The sequence below is a fragment of the Coenobita brevimanus genome, chromosome 14 (assembly GCF_032717465.1).
Source record: "Coenobita brevimanus isolate Jiangsu-jjx chromosome 14, ASM3271746v2, whole genome shotgun sequence".
NCBI classification, from domain to species: Eukaryota; Metazoa; Arthropoda; class Malacostraca; order Decapoda; family Coenobitidae; genus Coenobita; species Coenobita brevimanus.
Genome location: NC_136967.1, coordinates 21,311,805 through 21,328,173, shown reverse-complemented (window position 1 = coordinate 21,328,173; position 16,369 = coordinate 21,311,805). Strand labels below are relative to the sequence as shown.

The 16,369-nt window shown below is 43.1% G+C and overlaps 1 protein-coding gene across 1 annotated transcript in view; it reads left to right on the top strand.

Moving 5' to 3' along the window:
- Window positions 1–16,369, top strand: part of LOC145390103 (uncharacterized) — a 52,330-nt gene that overhangs the window by 28,849 nt on the left and 7,112 nt on the right. Inside the window, exons 2-3 of the mRNA XM_080265167.1 lie at window positions 3,196–3,212; window positions 5,673–6,010. Coding sequence (XP_080121293.1) covers window positions 3,196–3,212; window positions 5,673–6,010 — 355 coding nt within the window. The remainder of the gene's footprint in view (window positions 1–3,195; window positions 3,213–5,672; window positions 6,011–16,369) is intronic.

Sequence of the window (16,369 nt, the reverse complement as noted above, 5' to 3'; positions counted from 1 at the left end):
CGCCCTAACTCTAGTAGTAATAGTTATACCTTAGTCATAGAGGTGTTAGAAAAAAGATTGTACAGCAGAACGCTCTCTCTCCCACCTTACATGCAGTAATGGAAATATGTGAGAAGCAACAGGACTTAGCAAGAGTGAAAAAGTCTGAAGGTAATTTTATAGGTCAGGTAGAAAACAGCATTAAAATGACCAAAAACCGGATAGATTTGTATGGGAAATTTAACATAACTCCCAGTATACACTTTGTAATTTGTTTATAATTTTTACAGGAATATTTCGTAGAATACTGATTCCAAGGCCATTTTACATTGTATATATATATATATATATATATATATATATATATATATATATATATAGTAGGAGTACATATTGCCACATACATAAGTATCTGGTAACTCTATGCATGTACATGCAAATTCACCCACTCTTACATGTATACATTATGCCATATACAGAGAGAGAGAGAGAGAGAGAGAGAGAGTAATGAAAAAAAAAAAGTGGGTCTGTCAGGGCACTGTAAGGCAGGAAAGGTGTGGGAATGGTTTATATTCTAATGTGTGTGTGTGTGTGTGTGTGTGTGAGCGAGGGTAGAGTTAAGGTATATAACTGGTGTGTGAGTGGTGTGTGTGAAAGCTAGTGAGGGAGTGCTTGAGGGCATTTGGTTGATGAGTGATGATGGTCTGTGAAAGCCAGCGACTGATGTGTGGGTGCTTGGCCTATGAATTTAAGTGGGTGATGTCTGGCACTGTGAGCATTGTGTGGGAGGGTGTAAGACCAGTGTGTTGTGTGGGTGTTGCCGATGTTTGTGAATGTGTGAATGATGTGTAAGTGCAAGTGTCGTGCTTTATGACCACTTGGCAACGTCTGAGTTTATTTGTTACTGGGTCGTGTGTACGTTAGTGAATAATGTACGTGGCCTTCTAACTGGAATGCGAGAGGTGTGTAAGGGTGTCTGCTGGCGTGTAAGTTTTGGATGAGTGTGCATTAGAGCTTGTGAATGGTGTGCGAGTAAGCGAGGTGTGTGAGGGCGTATGAGAGCGTGTGAATAGTCCTGAAAGGTGTATGAGTTGAGTGTAAAGGGGAGCTAGCGAGAGAGAGAGAGAGAGAGAGAGAGAGAGAGAGAGAGAGAGAGAGAGGTTGTACTAGTGGTTCATGAGTGGTGTTTGAGTAGTGTGTGAATTGTGTATGGTGTGTGTGAATGGTGTACGTCTGGTGTGTGAGTTGCGTATGACTAACGTGCGCATTGTGTAAGAGAGGTGCGTGAGTGGTGTATGACTGCTTGGTGAGTGTTGTATGAGTGGTGTCTCAAGTGTGTATGAGTGGTGAATGTGTATCATGTGCACGGTGTGTAAATGGTGTTTGGATTGTCTGTGAATGGTATATCAGTGGCGTGTGAGTGGTGTATGAAATGTGTATGAGTGATGTATGTTTGATATATTTGTGAGTGCAAGGTGTATGAATGGTGTATGTGTTGTGTATGAGTGTTGCATGAGTGGTATGACAGGTGTAGTGGTATATGAGCGGTGTGGAAGGATGTGTAGTGTGAGTGGTGCATGAAAGGTGTATGAGTGGAGCATGAATAATGTGTAAGTCATGTATGAGAGGTGTGTGTCTGTATGAATTATATTTTGGGGTGTATTAACAGTGAATAAGTGGTGTGTAATAAAAGTGCTAAGGAGCATGAATGGTGCGCGAGGGTGTATAGGAGTTGTGGGATGGTGTGTGACAGTGTCTCAGTGGTATTTAAAGGTGTGTGATGTTGTATGAGTGGTGTGTGGGGGTGTAGGAGGTGCTTGTAGGGATATATGTTTGTGTATTAGGTGTGTGACCGGTGTACGAGGATGTATGACTGGTGTGTGAGGATTTATGTGTGGTGTATATGAGTATAGGAGCCAGTGTGCATTATACCTCGTTCCTCAACTAACCACCATCAGTGAGTATGAGAATGTTTGAGGGCGTGTTGGTGGTGTTCCAGAGTTTCTGATGTATATGACTGCATGAACGATGTATGAGTGATGAATGTGTGTTTTATGAGGGATGTATGTGTGTTGTATTTGGGGCGTGTGATGTGGACTTGTGTACATGATAGCCCACTCATCAACCTTCCACCACCTGGGTGTATGAGGGTATGTGAGGGTGTGTGAAGGGTTTGTACCGATGTAAGAGTTGTGTGTGAGGCTGCATATACGTGTTGTGTGTTGGTATGTGGATGGTCTGTAAAGTTGTGTGTTGTTGTTGACCAACCCCAGTCTGGCCGAGCAGACCCATCAACCACAGACAAGTAACAGCCCTGGCAGGGCTGTCCCGTGCAGTGGACCAACGCTCTCTTGCGGTTGACAGAGCTCCGGGCGACAGCGAGGCGAGGGTAAATATGTGGAGGTTTGGTTCCTGGACGAATGCCGAATTTTCGTCACTCCTTCCGTTATCTGGTTATATGGTTGCCACCCTGAGTTGTAAATTGTGTCGTGAGTTACAGAAAGCCATTAGGCATGTCACTCGCTGTACAGCCGCCTGAAGGGAAAAGAAGGGTATTAAAACGTAACAGAAAGATAAAAGAGAAAAAAGGAGGTGAGGAGGGCAGACAGAGAGATAGAATGATAACTGTGAAGGAAGAAATAGGCAGCACTACATCAAGTGAGTGGATGATGGTCACCACTGTGTATGGGTACTTGAGTGGTGTTTGAGGTTGTTTTAGAGTTCTATAAGTGTGTATGTGTAGGGTTTCAGTGGTGTGTGTTGTGTGAGAGTTGTACATGTGGTGTATGCGTGTTGTGTGTGGCTGTGAATGGTGTGATTTTATGTGAGAATTAAGTCGGTCCTTCAAAATGTTCTCGACCTCACCCAGAAACAGAGGGAGTAACCACAACTTCTGGGTATGACTGTATACTGTAAAGCCTCATATGATTATTCACAAGAACTCATATCTTTGTCTATTTGTTTGCCGGTGAGATTCTTGGAAATCGATAGGTTATAGCAAAACCCAAAAATGGACAAAAAAGAAGCCTGTGCTGTGATCAAGTATCTGAAAGAAAAAAAAGTATGACTCCCCCCAAGCAAATCCATGAAGACATGGTCAGCTCACTTGGTGAGGTTTCTCCTTGCTATTCCACCATAAGAAGTGGGCTGCTGATTTCAAGGGAGGCAGAGAGAGCACCGCGCCCAAAATCATTGACCACGAATGAATAAGTGGAGGCCATTCACCGTATGGTCTTAAATGACAGACGTTTGTCTGTGCAACAGATAGCAGACACCATGGCATCAGTGTTGCCTCAGTGTACACTGTTTTGACTGACATATTGGGTATGAACAAGGTATCTGCAAGATGGGTGCCCAAAATGTTGACATCAGACCAGAGGCTGACAAGATTATTAACTTCAAGGACACTTTTGACTCGTTTCCAGGCTGATCCAGGCAATTTCTTTTGGAGGTTTTTGACAGGATGAGACATGGGTTCACCACTGTGAACCTGAATCACAGAATCAAACCAAGCAATGGAAACAGCACGGTCCTCCATCTCCCCCCAAAATTCAAGCAAATGGTATCTGTCGGCAAGGTGATGACCTCTGTGTTTATACTGAGGCAATTTTCACGATTGACTACTTGCAAGAGTGTCAGACCATTAATGGGGCCTACAGTGCATTGTAATTGGGAAAGCTGAAAGAAGTAGTCAACGAGAAAAGGAAAGCTGTGAGTAGGAGTGCTTTTGCTCCAGGGCAGCGCCCCTGTCCACACGACACAGGTATCAGTGGTTGAAACAGCCAACTGTGGCTTTGATCTGTTGCCTCATGCTCTTTGCGCACCCGACCTGGCTTCGTCTGATTTTTACCTGTTTATTAACTGAAATCTCACCTGTATAGTCATCGCTTTCAGAGTGATGAAGTCATCCATGCTGCTCAGACGTATTTGGAGACTGAAGATACGACCTTCTTCCGGTACGGGATAGGAATGCCTGAACGTCTGTGAGCCAAGTGCAGTGAACTTAGATGAGACTATGTGTGTGTGTGGTTCATGTGTGTTATATGTGGGCGTGTGAATGGTGTATGGGGCTGTGAAAGAATGGCACATGTGGTGTATATGTGTTGTTTGTGTGGATGTTTCAGTGGTGTATAAGGTTGTGTGAGTTGGATATGCGGTGTATGTGTTTTATATGTGTGTGTTCGTGTGTGTGTGTGTGTGTGTGTGTGTGTGTGTGTGTGTGTGTGTGTGTGTGTGTGTGTGTGTGTGAGTTGTGTGTGTGTGTGTGTGTGTGTGTGTGTGTGTGTGTGTGTGTGTGTGTGTGTGTGTGTGTGTGTGTGTGTGTGTGTGTGTGTGTGTGTGTGAATGGTGTATGTGTGGTGTTGTATGAGTGGCGTATGTGTGTTGTAAGAGAGGTGTATGTGTAATGCATAAGGGCATGTGAGAGGCTCTGCATTATCCCCGCTCCTCAGTCTCCCCCACCATCAGTATTCCCCTCAGTCAGGCGTTAATGAAATCATTCCATTCGCCTCCCCAGTCACGACCCGCCTGCCGTCAAGGTGTGTGTGCATGTAATAATTAAACTACCCATTTTTGACGGCCTACAGATTGCCTGCCAGAGGCGCGGAAGAGCCAAACGGCAGACTGGATTACCTGACTTAGTGTGGGTCATGATCGCCTCTAATCAGTATAAATGGGAAAATGTCCGTGTGTGGGGGGGGTTGGTTGGGGGGGGTGATTGGATAGTCGCAAATTAATCATTGTTCTGCTGTAATGCTGCACTTTTTATGTACAGTAACATGGGTTATTGGCGACGTTCATTTTGTGATGAAAGCACAGAACTTCCGAGGAAAAATTAAACTCTTGTTTCTTGTGTCCAGTCCCGTATACTTTACTATGGAACTAGGTGAATGTGAAAACCTGAACGATTTTATTTAGGAGTTTTGAATGCAGACCACATAGTCAACAATGACTAATGAACTTCTGCCATTGTTGTGTTCCTGTTACCAACTTGACTAGTAATCGAATGTTTTCAGTGCACTCATATGGTCTGTGTGACTGGTTGATCCCATGTATGGTCCGAGAGCCACACCACTTTGAATCCGTCATATGCGTTAGACCACCTACACACCTTTCTAGACTGATAGATTTACAGTAGCTTTGGCGAGTGACAGATACTAAGCAGTGGCTGAAGTTTTCCAGTCTGTGATTACTATTGGGTTTCTACTCTGAGGTCCGACCATGGTGGAACTAGTGCTTCTCCGGATAATTCATTAGCGATGCTGGGAACGCTAGCGGTTTTGGGGTGTTGGGATTTTCCCCGGATAAAGATAATCCTCTGACAGTGAAAGAGTTTATGAAGGCTATATCTAGCTCCCCTTTCAATAATTCTGTCTTCGTATGAGTATAATGTGCTGAATGCACTTCACGTTCGTGATATTCGGTGTAATAATGTAGGCCGTCTCTAATATTACTTATTGGTAATAAAAATACTATTGGTCTTGCATGTATGATATCCTGTTCTTGTTCTGTCATGCGTTGAACTTATGAGTACTGTGAAGTTACGAGTCAGTGTTTGTGCTGTGATAGCATGGTTTTAATTGTACTGTCATTAGTTTCGGACTCTGGTACTGTGTGTCTCGTTGTGGTATTACTACATACGTTATCATTTTCATTAGATCTGCTCTGTGTTCTGATTATCGCCTGATATACCGCCAGGCCCTGGAGAACCATGAACGGCACACGACGCTGTACGAACGAGTGGCGCTGCTTGAAGCGACGCTTAACAGCAGAGCACAGACAGAGGCGCAGCTTCAGGCCGAGGTGCAGCAGCTGAGGGAGAAAATACCCGCACTTGAAGAGGAAATCCAGACCATACCAGACATGAGGAAGGAGTTGGCAGAGTTTGAGGCCAAGATCGGGAAGTTGGTACAGGACTACGAGGCCAAACTGTCTGCCTTGGCCTCGGAGGTGATTCGCCTCAAGAAGAATGGACAGAGGAGGAAGAACTTGGAGACGCTCAGTGACGGCAGCAACGTCCTTCTCCGCACAGGTAGGCAGTGACTGAAGAAATTTCTATCAAGTTTCTTAATTTCTTCAATCACATGGTTTACACACACACACACACACACACACACACACACACACACACACACACACACACACACACCGCTTGCTGGTGCAGTGGTAACGTTCCCGCTTGCCAACTGGTGGACGGGAGTTCGCGCCTCGCTCAGGTTGCGAAAAGTTTCACTGACGAAGTGGGTGGTTACTGTCCCCCTTGAGCAAGGGGATGGGTGTGTGCGTGTGTGAAGGTCACAGCCTTGCCCTTAGATCGGACTATATGAGCTCTCAGCTCCCTTCCGGGAGGGTAAAAGCTGACGATCACGACCATCAAGTGATCCTGACCGACCCGGTGACCCGGTGAATTACACACACACACACACACACACACACACACAAAAGCAATACCCTCTTCAGATCTGAAGTGAAGTCATTACCCATCATCGGCCTAGAATACATAATAAGATTATAGTACAAATCAATGATTGTTTTTTTTTTTTTTTTTTTTAATAAGTATTGGGAACAGTGTACAGTAGAAAAGAAATGCAGGTTATTTATTTTGTCATCTTGTATTACAATTACTACGCTGGGTGGTAACCATATAACCGAGGTTTTTGGCTGGGTTAAGTGTTCCGCAGATTCCCCTGTCTAAAATCACTTTATCATGGAAAACACTTCTTAGAGCCTCGGAGGGCCCAATACATGCCCAGGGCCCTAACCAAATGGGCAGATTCACATGGCCATGTGGAATGTGAGAAGTGTGAATAAGGAGAGCAAGAGGGTGGAAGTGGTGAATGTGTTCAAGAGTGTGAGATATGCTGTGATGGCACTGTGGGAAACAAAGATGAAAGGGTGTGAAGTAGAGGAGTGGGAGGGTGTGAAATATGTAAGATCGGGCATGAATGAGCAAGGAAGATGCAAGGAAGGAGTTGCTTTGTTTATGAATGAGGTGTAGCAGTGGAATGAGAGATTACAAACGTGTCAGTTCGAGATGTATGTATGTCAAGTTCAGGTTTGAGATGGTGCAAGTGGCTGTGATTGTGGCGTATGCACCATGTGATGACGGGAGTTAGAGAGAAAGACAGGTTTTGGGATGAGCTGGATGAAACAGCGGGAGAAATGCCCAGGAGCTATAAAGTGATCGTAATGGGCGATATGAATGGAAGAGTAGGCACTGGTCCCGAGGACGGCATTTGGAGTACCAGGAGAAAATGATAATGGGAAGCACCTGAAGGATATGTGTCAGGAAAGGAGGTTGTGCATTTGTAACACGTATTTCCAACACAAAGATGCACATAAATATACATGGTATAGAGGGAACGGAGATCGTGTTGAAAGGAGCCTGATTAATTACGTGTTCGTAGAGAGGTCGATGCTGGGAATGGTTGCTGATACGAGGGTCGTGAGACGACGATGTGGAGGTCTGTCAGATCATATGACTGTGGTATGCAAGATCAAGCTGAGAGGAGTGAGGTGGCCCAGGAGATTGAGGACCAGACAGGGAGACAGACTGAAAGTCGAGAAGCTGAGGATCAAAGAAGTAGCAGATGAATACAGGACCAAAGTAGGGGAGAAGTTGAAATCAGTGAAATGGAATTAAATGGATCTGGACAGCTTGTAGAATGCATATAGGGATTGCTTAGTTATGAATGCTAAAGCGGTGTGTGCTATGGCAAACGTAACAACAAAGAAAAAACGTACGGCATGGTGAGATGGAGAGGTTAAGAGAGCAGTAGGGGAAGAGAGGAAGAAGTGGCAAGAGTTGTTACAGGTCAGGGGTTCAACTGAAATGAGACCTTAATATACTAAGAGCAAGAAGCACGCAAAGAGACTAGTGAAGAGGAAAAAGGAGCTAAATAATGATCTAGGAAGAAAAATGAACTCAAATTACTCTGAAAATAGGAAGTTGTTCTGGAAAGAGGTGCGAAATTGAAGAAGTGACAGAGGAAAGAAATAAGAAAGTGTGAAGAATGTACAGTAAGTGGTAGATTGTGGATGAAGTAAGGTACAGATAGAAAGAATATTTTGAAATCCTGATGAATGGGAATAGAGAGGGCAGAGCCGCTGCAAACATGATTGGTTTTTGGGTGTGCAGAGAAAGAATGCAGAGCCAGGAAACGTGACACTCGCACAGGTGAGGAACGCTGTGAAGCGGCTGAAAAATGGGAAATCAGCTGGGGTTGATTAGGTGTATGCAGATTAAGTGTAGTGGAGAGAGCGGAATGAAGTGATTGTTGGAGATATGTAAGAAGCACGGATGAGTGAAACTGTGCCAGCAGAGCGTGGAAAGGCAGTGATTGTACCTCTGTACAAAAGTAATGGTGAGCGAAGTGAGTGCAAGAATTATCGTGGTTTAAGTTTATTGAGTGTTGTAGGGAAAGCATATGGAGGAATTATTATAGCGAAATAAGAGAGAAATCATAAGTCATAGTGGGTAATGAACAGGGTGGCTTTAGGACTGGCAGAGGATGTGTGGATCAAATATTTACAGTGAGACAGGTAGTGGAGAAGACATATGAGAAGAACCATAAAGTGTTTATGGCATTTGTGGATCTGGAAAACGCATACCGGAAAGAAGACGGAGAAGGATTGTGGAAGGTTTTGCGCATGTACGTTGGAGATGGTAATCTGCTAGGTGCCATCAAGAGTTTTTTCGGTGGTAGTGAAGCATGTGTAAGGGTAAATGGGCATCTAAGTGAGTAGTTCACGATCAGTGTGGTCGTGCGACAAGATTATGTGATGTCCTCATAGTTGTTCAATATATATAAGGATGGGGTGATCAGAGAAGTAAAAACACGAGTAGTGGAAAGAGGGATGGCGTTGGTAATGATTGGTGATGGACGGAATATCTCAAGTTTGTTGTATGCTGATGATGCAGGGCTACTTGCAAATACCTGACAAGAACTTGGTAGACTAGTTCAGAGCTTTGCTGATGTCTGAGCGTCGTGCGTTGATAGTAAATGTAGAAAAGAGTGAAGTGATGGTAATCGAAAGAGAAGGTGACTCCCAGTGTGATGTTACAGTGAACGGAGAGACTGGGATTGGTGAGAGTTCAAATACCTGGGTACGGTGTTATAAAAGAGAGGAAAATGTGCAAAAGAAGTGGAAAGTAGTGTCACAAGGAAGGAATGTAGCTGATCCTATGAAGGCCTTGATTAGAAATAGAGACGAGTGTTGCAGCTGCGCGAGGCTTACAAGAAGGAGTGTTAGTGCTAACTTTAACATATGGATGTGAGACTATAGTGTGGCATGAAAATAAAGAGTCAAGTGGAGATGGGACTTCTGAGGAATGTATGTGGAGTACAGAGTGGATAGGATACGAAATAATGTGATACGTAAAAGATGCGGAGTGAGAAAGTCTGTGGACACCAGAATCGAGGAATGTGTACTGAGATGGTATGGTCATGTGGAGAGAATGGATAACAATAGAGTGGTGAAAAAGGTATATCTGAGTGAATTTGAAGGAGGGAGTAGGCGAGTTAGGCCAAGGAGAAGGTGGAGGGATATGGTGGATGAGTGTGTGAGGAAGAGAGGTTTGGAAGTCGGTGAGGCTGAGGGACTTGATAAATGTTGTGAGAAGAAGTGCATGATTAGAGATTTGGCACCCCTTTTTAACGTGACATCGTTCGGATTGACCCTATCGGATACGTTTATGTGAAGCTACAGAAAGTGGTGAAAGTTTTTTGGTGTATCAGATAGATCCAGGATTCCGGGGCCTTGAATGATGAGTGAATGGAAGAGTGGCCCATTGGATTAGCCCAACATAGGTTGCATGGACGTTGCTACTCCTCACCCTGCCCTAGGGTGGGAAAGGAGGTCCGGATGATGATGATGTATAATTTTTCTACATCCTCCACAGTACTCACTCATTTGAGAAGTAAAAGTACCCCATCATTTTTTTTATTTTTTTATCATGATCTAAGAAAAATCCATTATTTGTTTTAGGATGAACACGGTTAATGTAAAGCCGAGACTTTCCACCCACTACATTAGCAAAATGTTTATGCCAGCATTGTTCATCTTCCATATAATATAATATATATATATATATATCATCATCATCATCAGCCGTTTGAGTATCCACTGCAGGACCGGCCTATCCCGGCCGAAGCCGGGACGATACAGCCAATGTATCTCAACCAAGTGGCTTAGGCTGTCTGGTAGAGATTGTATGTAGGGTGAGAAGTGCTTGTAAGTGTAATTATTGTAGTGTTGGAGTGGCTTTGGATATGTGTGTGTAGACTGTGAACCAAGTGTAATCGGCTCGCGCAAGTCGACTGGGTGCAAGCATACTTTATAGTATGCGACACTGGTTCAACCACAGCACCCCTTGTGTCCGCCAATGCAGTACGTGGCCGGGTGAACACTCCCAAAGTTTATTACCCTGGCGGGGCGCGAACCCTGGCTCACCTGTGTACGAAACGCACACTCTACCACTGTTCCACAGAGGCTCCATATATATATATATATATATATATATATATATATATATATATATATATATATGGAGAGAGAGAGAGAGAGAGAGAGAGAGAGAGAGAGAGAGAGAGAGAGAGAGGCAAGAAACTCTTCTACTCAATTATTTTGCTCAGAGATTCACAGAGTCGTGTATCGGGCAGACTTCAGATACGGTTATGCACTCTAAACAACAAGTATCCTCTGTAAAGAGTTACTATTTTCCCATTGATTTCTCTAGTAAACAGAGTTTTGACTAAGAAATTGTGTTACTAGGTTACTAAAGGAGTTTTACTTGCAGATCGATAGCCTGCTAGGGTCATATTTAGGGCAAACAGCACCATTCAAAGCTTTTCCCAGATTCAGGGGTTAGGTTCCTAAGGAACTGTAGTCTTCTGTTGTATACATGTAAGAGTGTCACTCCTATAATGCAGTATTGGTAAGACAAAACGTCAATTGAAGGTCCGAAATTTTATACACCTAGGAAGGTCAGTAAGAACAAAAAGACCAATAAGCAAACCACCATTCAATGCGATTCGTCAACACAGCCTTGAAGCCGATCATCCTATGAGATTAGAGTCATTCTCTGACCTAGCTTTCCGTTCTACAGACACGGAGCTCTGCATTAGTAAGCCAGTATTTTCTATCCAGAATGAGCCAGTATTGTCGAGTAATGAGAAGTCTGTTGACCTACTTTGCTTTTAGTTATGATTATATTTGTATTTGTGTTTCTGATTTTTTTTATTTATTTTTCTTAATATGTTTCATCGCTCCTAGAGTCATTTTTTTTTCAACCTCACCTACTACTGTTGTTCACATTCACTGCTACACATGGTGTCAAGTTTCGAAACTCAGCCCTGCCGTAAAAATAATAATAGCCCTTTTTCATATATATATATATATATATATATATATATATATATATATATATATATATATATATATATATATATATAAATAATATCTAAACTATTTTTTCCACTTTTAGAGCTGGAGGGTATGTTTGAACTATCATTAATTCTTCCAGTAGTAAGCTGCTCTCCTCATCTGAATGAAATCTTATGAAGATAGCCAGAATGAACTAAAAAAGATCTCACCGGATGCAAGAGGTTGATCATTACACAGGATAGACATATCTCCATAATATTCTCTTAGACATGATATTAAGGAGGAAAGTGACTTACATGCCCTGCTGTAGGTGTTAATCAAAAGATGTAGAGTAACAGGCAAACTTTTATCCCATACTTTACATATACAAGCATTTCTATAAGCAACTTAAGCTCAGCAGAGGTTATAAATACGGTCTCTGCTCTTGTCTCCTGCAGCAAGCTTTTACGTATAGCTAAATGTTATTGATTACTCTTTTTCTTCAGTTTCTTTTATACACAATCCACTACAAATTGTGTATGGAGTACAGTTTAGTGTGATTGATAACGCATATCAGTAAGGCTTAGATCGATTTGATCGCTAGCCTGGAGTATTTTGTTTTTCTTTTACATAACCTAAAATATTCTAGAACTGTGTTAAAAATATCTGTATAATGCGTTTTATGTCGTTTAGATTAATCTGAAATCCGTACATTACTTTTACCGAACACTGTAAAAGAAGACTGCTTTTTCAATTATGAGCCTAGTTCATTCGAGTCCTTCAGGTGAAGTGGACGTGTCATAACGCAGTTTACGAGGTATTTGACGTTTACGGCTTTGTTTAACTTGGTTTAGGTTCGTTCAATTCCCGCTGGCGTAGACCACCTATGGTTAGACAAGGTTGATTTTGATTAGGTTCAGACAAGTGCGGTTTATGACGAGCCCCTCGTCCAAAGGAGTTTCTCCATTTTTTTTTTTTTAATGTCGCTAAGAGTATCCTGTGTTATGCTTTGCACATGCGTCCGCGAAGCCACATCGGATGTTATGTTTGGATTGCCGCGTGTGTGTGTGTGTGTGTGTGTGTGTGTTTGTGTGTGTGTGTGTGTGTGTGTGTGTGTGTGTGTGTGATTCACCGGGGCGGTCAGGATCACTTGATGGTCGTGATCGTCAGCATTTACCCTCCCGGAAGGGAGCTGAGAGCTCATATAGTCCGATCTAAGGGCAAGGCTGTGACCTTCACACACGCATACACCCATCCCCTTGCTTAAGGGGGACAGTAACCACCCACTTCGTCAGTGAAACTTTTCGCAACCTGAGCGAGGCGCGAACTCCCGTCTACCATATGGCAAACGAGAACGTTACCACTGAGCCAGCGAGCGGTGTAGTGTGTGTGTGTGTGTGTGTGTGTGTGTGTGTGTGTGTGTGTGTGTGTGTGTGTGTGTGTGTGGTGCAGCCAAGACTGGAAAAATGATTTTGATGAAACTTGGCAGAATGGATGGAACTGGGTCTGTGATGTGCCAGTCTTAATTTCATATCTATTAATTTTTTCTGAGGGTGTTTTGGACCCTTGTATCTGTCTACATTGGAATTACAATACGTGCACGAGATAAACACACACACACACACACATACACACACACACACACACACACAGCTTATTTAACGTTCTGCTCATAAAACATTGCCACTAATACCAGCGGCGAGGCAGACGGGCTCTGTGCTGACCTCCTGAGAGCGGAGGAGGCAGCCGAGGGACCAAGGTAATGGCGTCACGTTCTGGTCTGAAGAAGGAGCGGCGTGCCTCACGCTAATGAGCCAAATAATACCTCGGTGTGCCCTGTAGGGGCGCCACCACCAGGACAGAAGGAACAGGGATGGGAACGGTGGAGTCGCGTATGAATGCGAGATTTCAACCCCTGCACAACAATGACTTATTTCATATTGTATTTTTGCTACTTTCAATGACTTTTATGCAGACTGAGAGAGACTTCTAGAAATGAATAGTTACATAAAGACACATTAACTTCTTTGCAACGAGAGGCTTTTCCAAAAGCTGAAAATAAATCCGTAAGTTGCAGAAATAAAACATAAATTCCTCCTTGGATTCCAGAGGGTTTGTATTTGGTTTATGGATGGTAGATTTTCATATATACCACCAGTATAAGCATGCCAGAGTGTGAGATGACGTTAAAAGCATCAGCAGTAAGCAGAAATTCTGTGCCCTGGTGACATCGAAATTAAATGAGATCAAGGTCTTTGTTTGGTTAGTAGCCCTAAAACGTTAAAGAACTGCTGAAACATAATTTTAAATAAAATACAGAAGCCAGTAACCATTTTTTTTTTTTTGTCCATTAGAGAGTGAAATTATTTGTTTCCAGTAGCATGAGTGTAGATCGATCTGGCTCAATCGTATTCTCAGTGAAGGTTTCCTTCAATAATGCACAACACAAAGAATCTCGAGAAGACCTCGCAGTCAGTGGCAACGTCACATAATGTCTGTATAAAGGTTAGAGAATAATACCCATGATTATTGTAAATAAGAACATACTGTAATGCCTCAGTTATGAGTTACATGACATACTAGCATTTTTTTTTTTTATGTGACCGACTCTGGGCATAGGCTTCACAGCTTGATTTCAAGGCCCAGTAGTCCTCCTACATTCCATACACCTCTACATGTCACCACTTCGGCACTAACACCCACCGTCCATACTGAATACATGCTAGGGTTGTCTCACACAGGACTGGTGTATTGGTATTAGCGGGGGTATTTTTACGACATGTCGGCGGGTCGTCAGGTAGATCAGTAAAGTCTGTTTATATGAAATTCAAATCCTTAAACTGTTCCCTGCCCCAGCGGGATATGAACCCGGGACCGTTAGGACTGCAGGCCAACCCTCTACCGATTACACAGTAGTTTGATTAGTTATACAGTGTACAACCATACTGTCAGTGTGTATGATGACAACAGTTGCAGTTATAAGCAAAAATTTTGATAAAAAGGTGGTGCGCCAAAAATCATCAGAACAAGATCGAGGCAAAAAACGGCATGTAATTCCACCACTACATTTTTTTTTTTAACGACACAATTTTGTGTAGGTTGATATCTAATGTTCTATAATCATGTGTGTGTGTGTGTGTGTGTGTGTGTGTGTGTGTGTGTGTGTGTGTGTGTGTGTGTGTGTGTAGCCAAAACTGAAAAAAGGATTTTGATGAAACGTGGCTGGATGGTTGAAACTGGGTCCCAGATGGGCCAGTGTTAATATCATATCGATTGATATATACGGAAGAGGTGTTTTAGCCCCAAATAATTGTCACCCGTTGGTGTTACAATATACACAAGTGGAAAAGGCGGCGGGACATTTCCCTGAAGTTTTTCATACGTCTTTGCAAAGAGAGAGAGAGAGAGAGAGGGGAGGGGGTCGTACACTCGGATCAGAAATGATCTATTCAGTAACACCACAGAACATCCGTAACGTTAGATATCGATATTGTCAATTGTATATCTCACTAAGGCATACCAGCCATGCGGACGAGAATTATATCAATTACATTTCTTTCACACATGTATGTTGAGTTCTCTAGTTTAAAGATCATTTTGACCCTTAAGTACATCTACACTCCGATTTCTATTACCTCATTGATTTTACGAACAGACAATTTTATTCAGCAGAAAATGGTGATAGCTTTGGTAGTGGTCGTGATGATGGTGGTGGTGGTGATAGTTGTGTCACGAATTCGCGCGATTGTGTATTTATACAACTTCGTGACATTGTACTTTGGTGAGAAAACCACGAACTCTAGTGGAATTCCCAATGGGTATCACTCAGTTCAACCGTCCTCGTATGCACTTCGATCAGGATGGTTTTTCAGAACATTTGTCACTGTTTAATAAATGACCATTCTTATGCATGACAATGCCTTTCCTGAGTGATTTTATTGCGTGTGTATATCGTTCGCCCTCTTTCAGTTGACCGTTGAAGTTAGGCCACGCCTACTTTCTGTGAACAAGGCCATCTCTTACCCTCCTTACCAGCTTGAACTTATTCAGGTTTGGACCACCTCGAGAGTAGGATCGTTTGTGCCCAGCGTAGAGAGCAGCATCTCTGTTGTACGGCGATTTCCTGAATCTCCACCTAGACAGTGATTGGCGAAGTGAGCTTAGCACCGAAAAGCAGTGCTTGGTGTTCAACACGCAGACGCCCAGTCTTTTGTACCTTCAGCTCCATTCCCTCCACTGACCAGTATTTCCGTTCGTTTTCTAGGCATAAGTCTGATTAGCTTTTGAATGAGCGAGTGAGTGTATTTCCTTTGTTATTTAAATTCATGAGTCACTCTGTGACCATGAATTTCCCTTTTGAGTTCATTTTGAGACTCATATAAATTCATTTTATTGTAATCAATAAATTTACAGTTCTTTTCTTTGAGCTTAATGTAATTAGAATCATGTTTTATTTCTCCACATTAAGCTTACTTTAGTTTGCCGCTCCTACTTTGCACAAACTCCTAACATTATTCATGAATGTTATTTAGTCCAGTTCTTTTGTATCAAACTTACATTCGTTGTGCCTGCCAGGAGAATAGGGTTCAGGCCTTGTGGGAGGAAAACAAAATTTTGCACAACTATAGACCTTCTCCCAGGTTGGGCCACATGCTAACAGGAAGGGACCCTCGATGGCTGCCACCCCCTCCCCTCCCCCCCCACACAAAATTTTGTGTATTGGTAGGTGTTGTTGACGCAGGGTGGAACCCCCCAATGACCACCCCTCTCACACGGGATGGGGGAGGGGATATTGCCCCCAGGAGGACATTGCCTTACTTTTTGTATAAGAACATGAAATTCTGCACGTTTTAAATTGGTTGAAAACCCCAGAGACCATCCTTCACGGAGGGTGGGGGGCTGGGGGTCCTGGCTGAAGCTCTGACGCACGGTCATTGTTTTAAACCTAGGAGCACCAAAATTTGCATACTGGTAGACGTTCACCCAGGCCACGTTTTAGACAGAGTAGGATCTCCCGTTCCACACG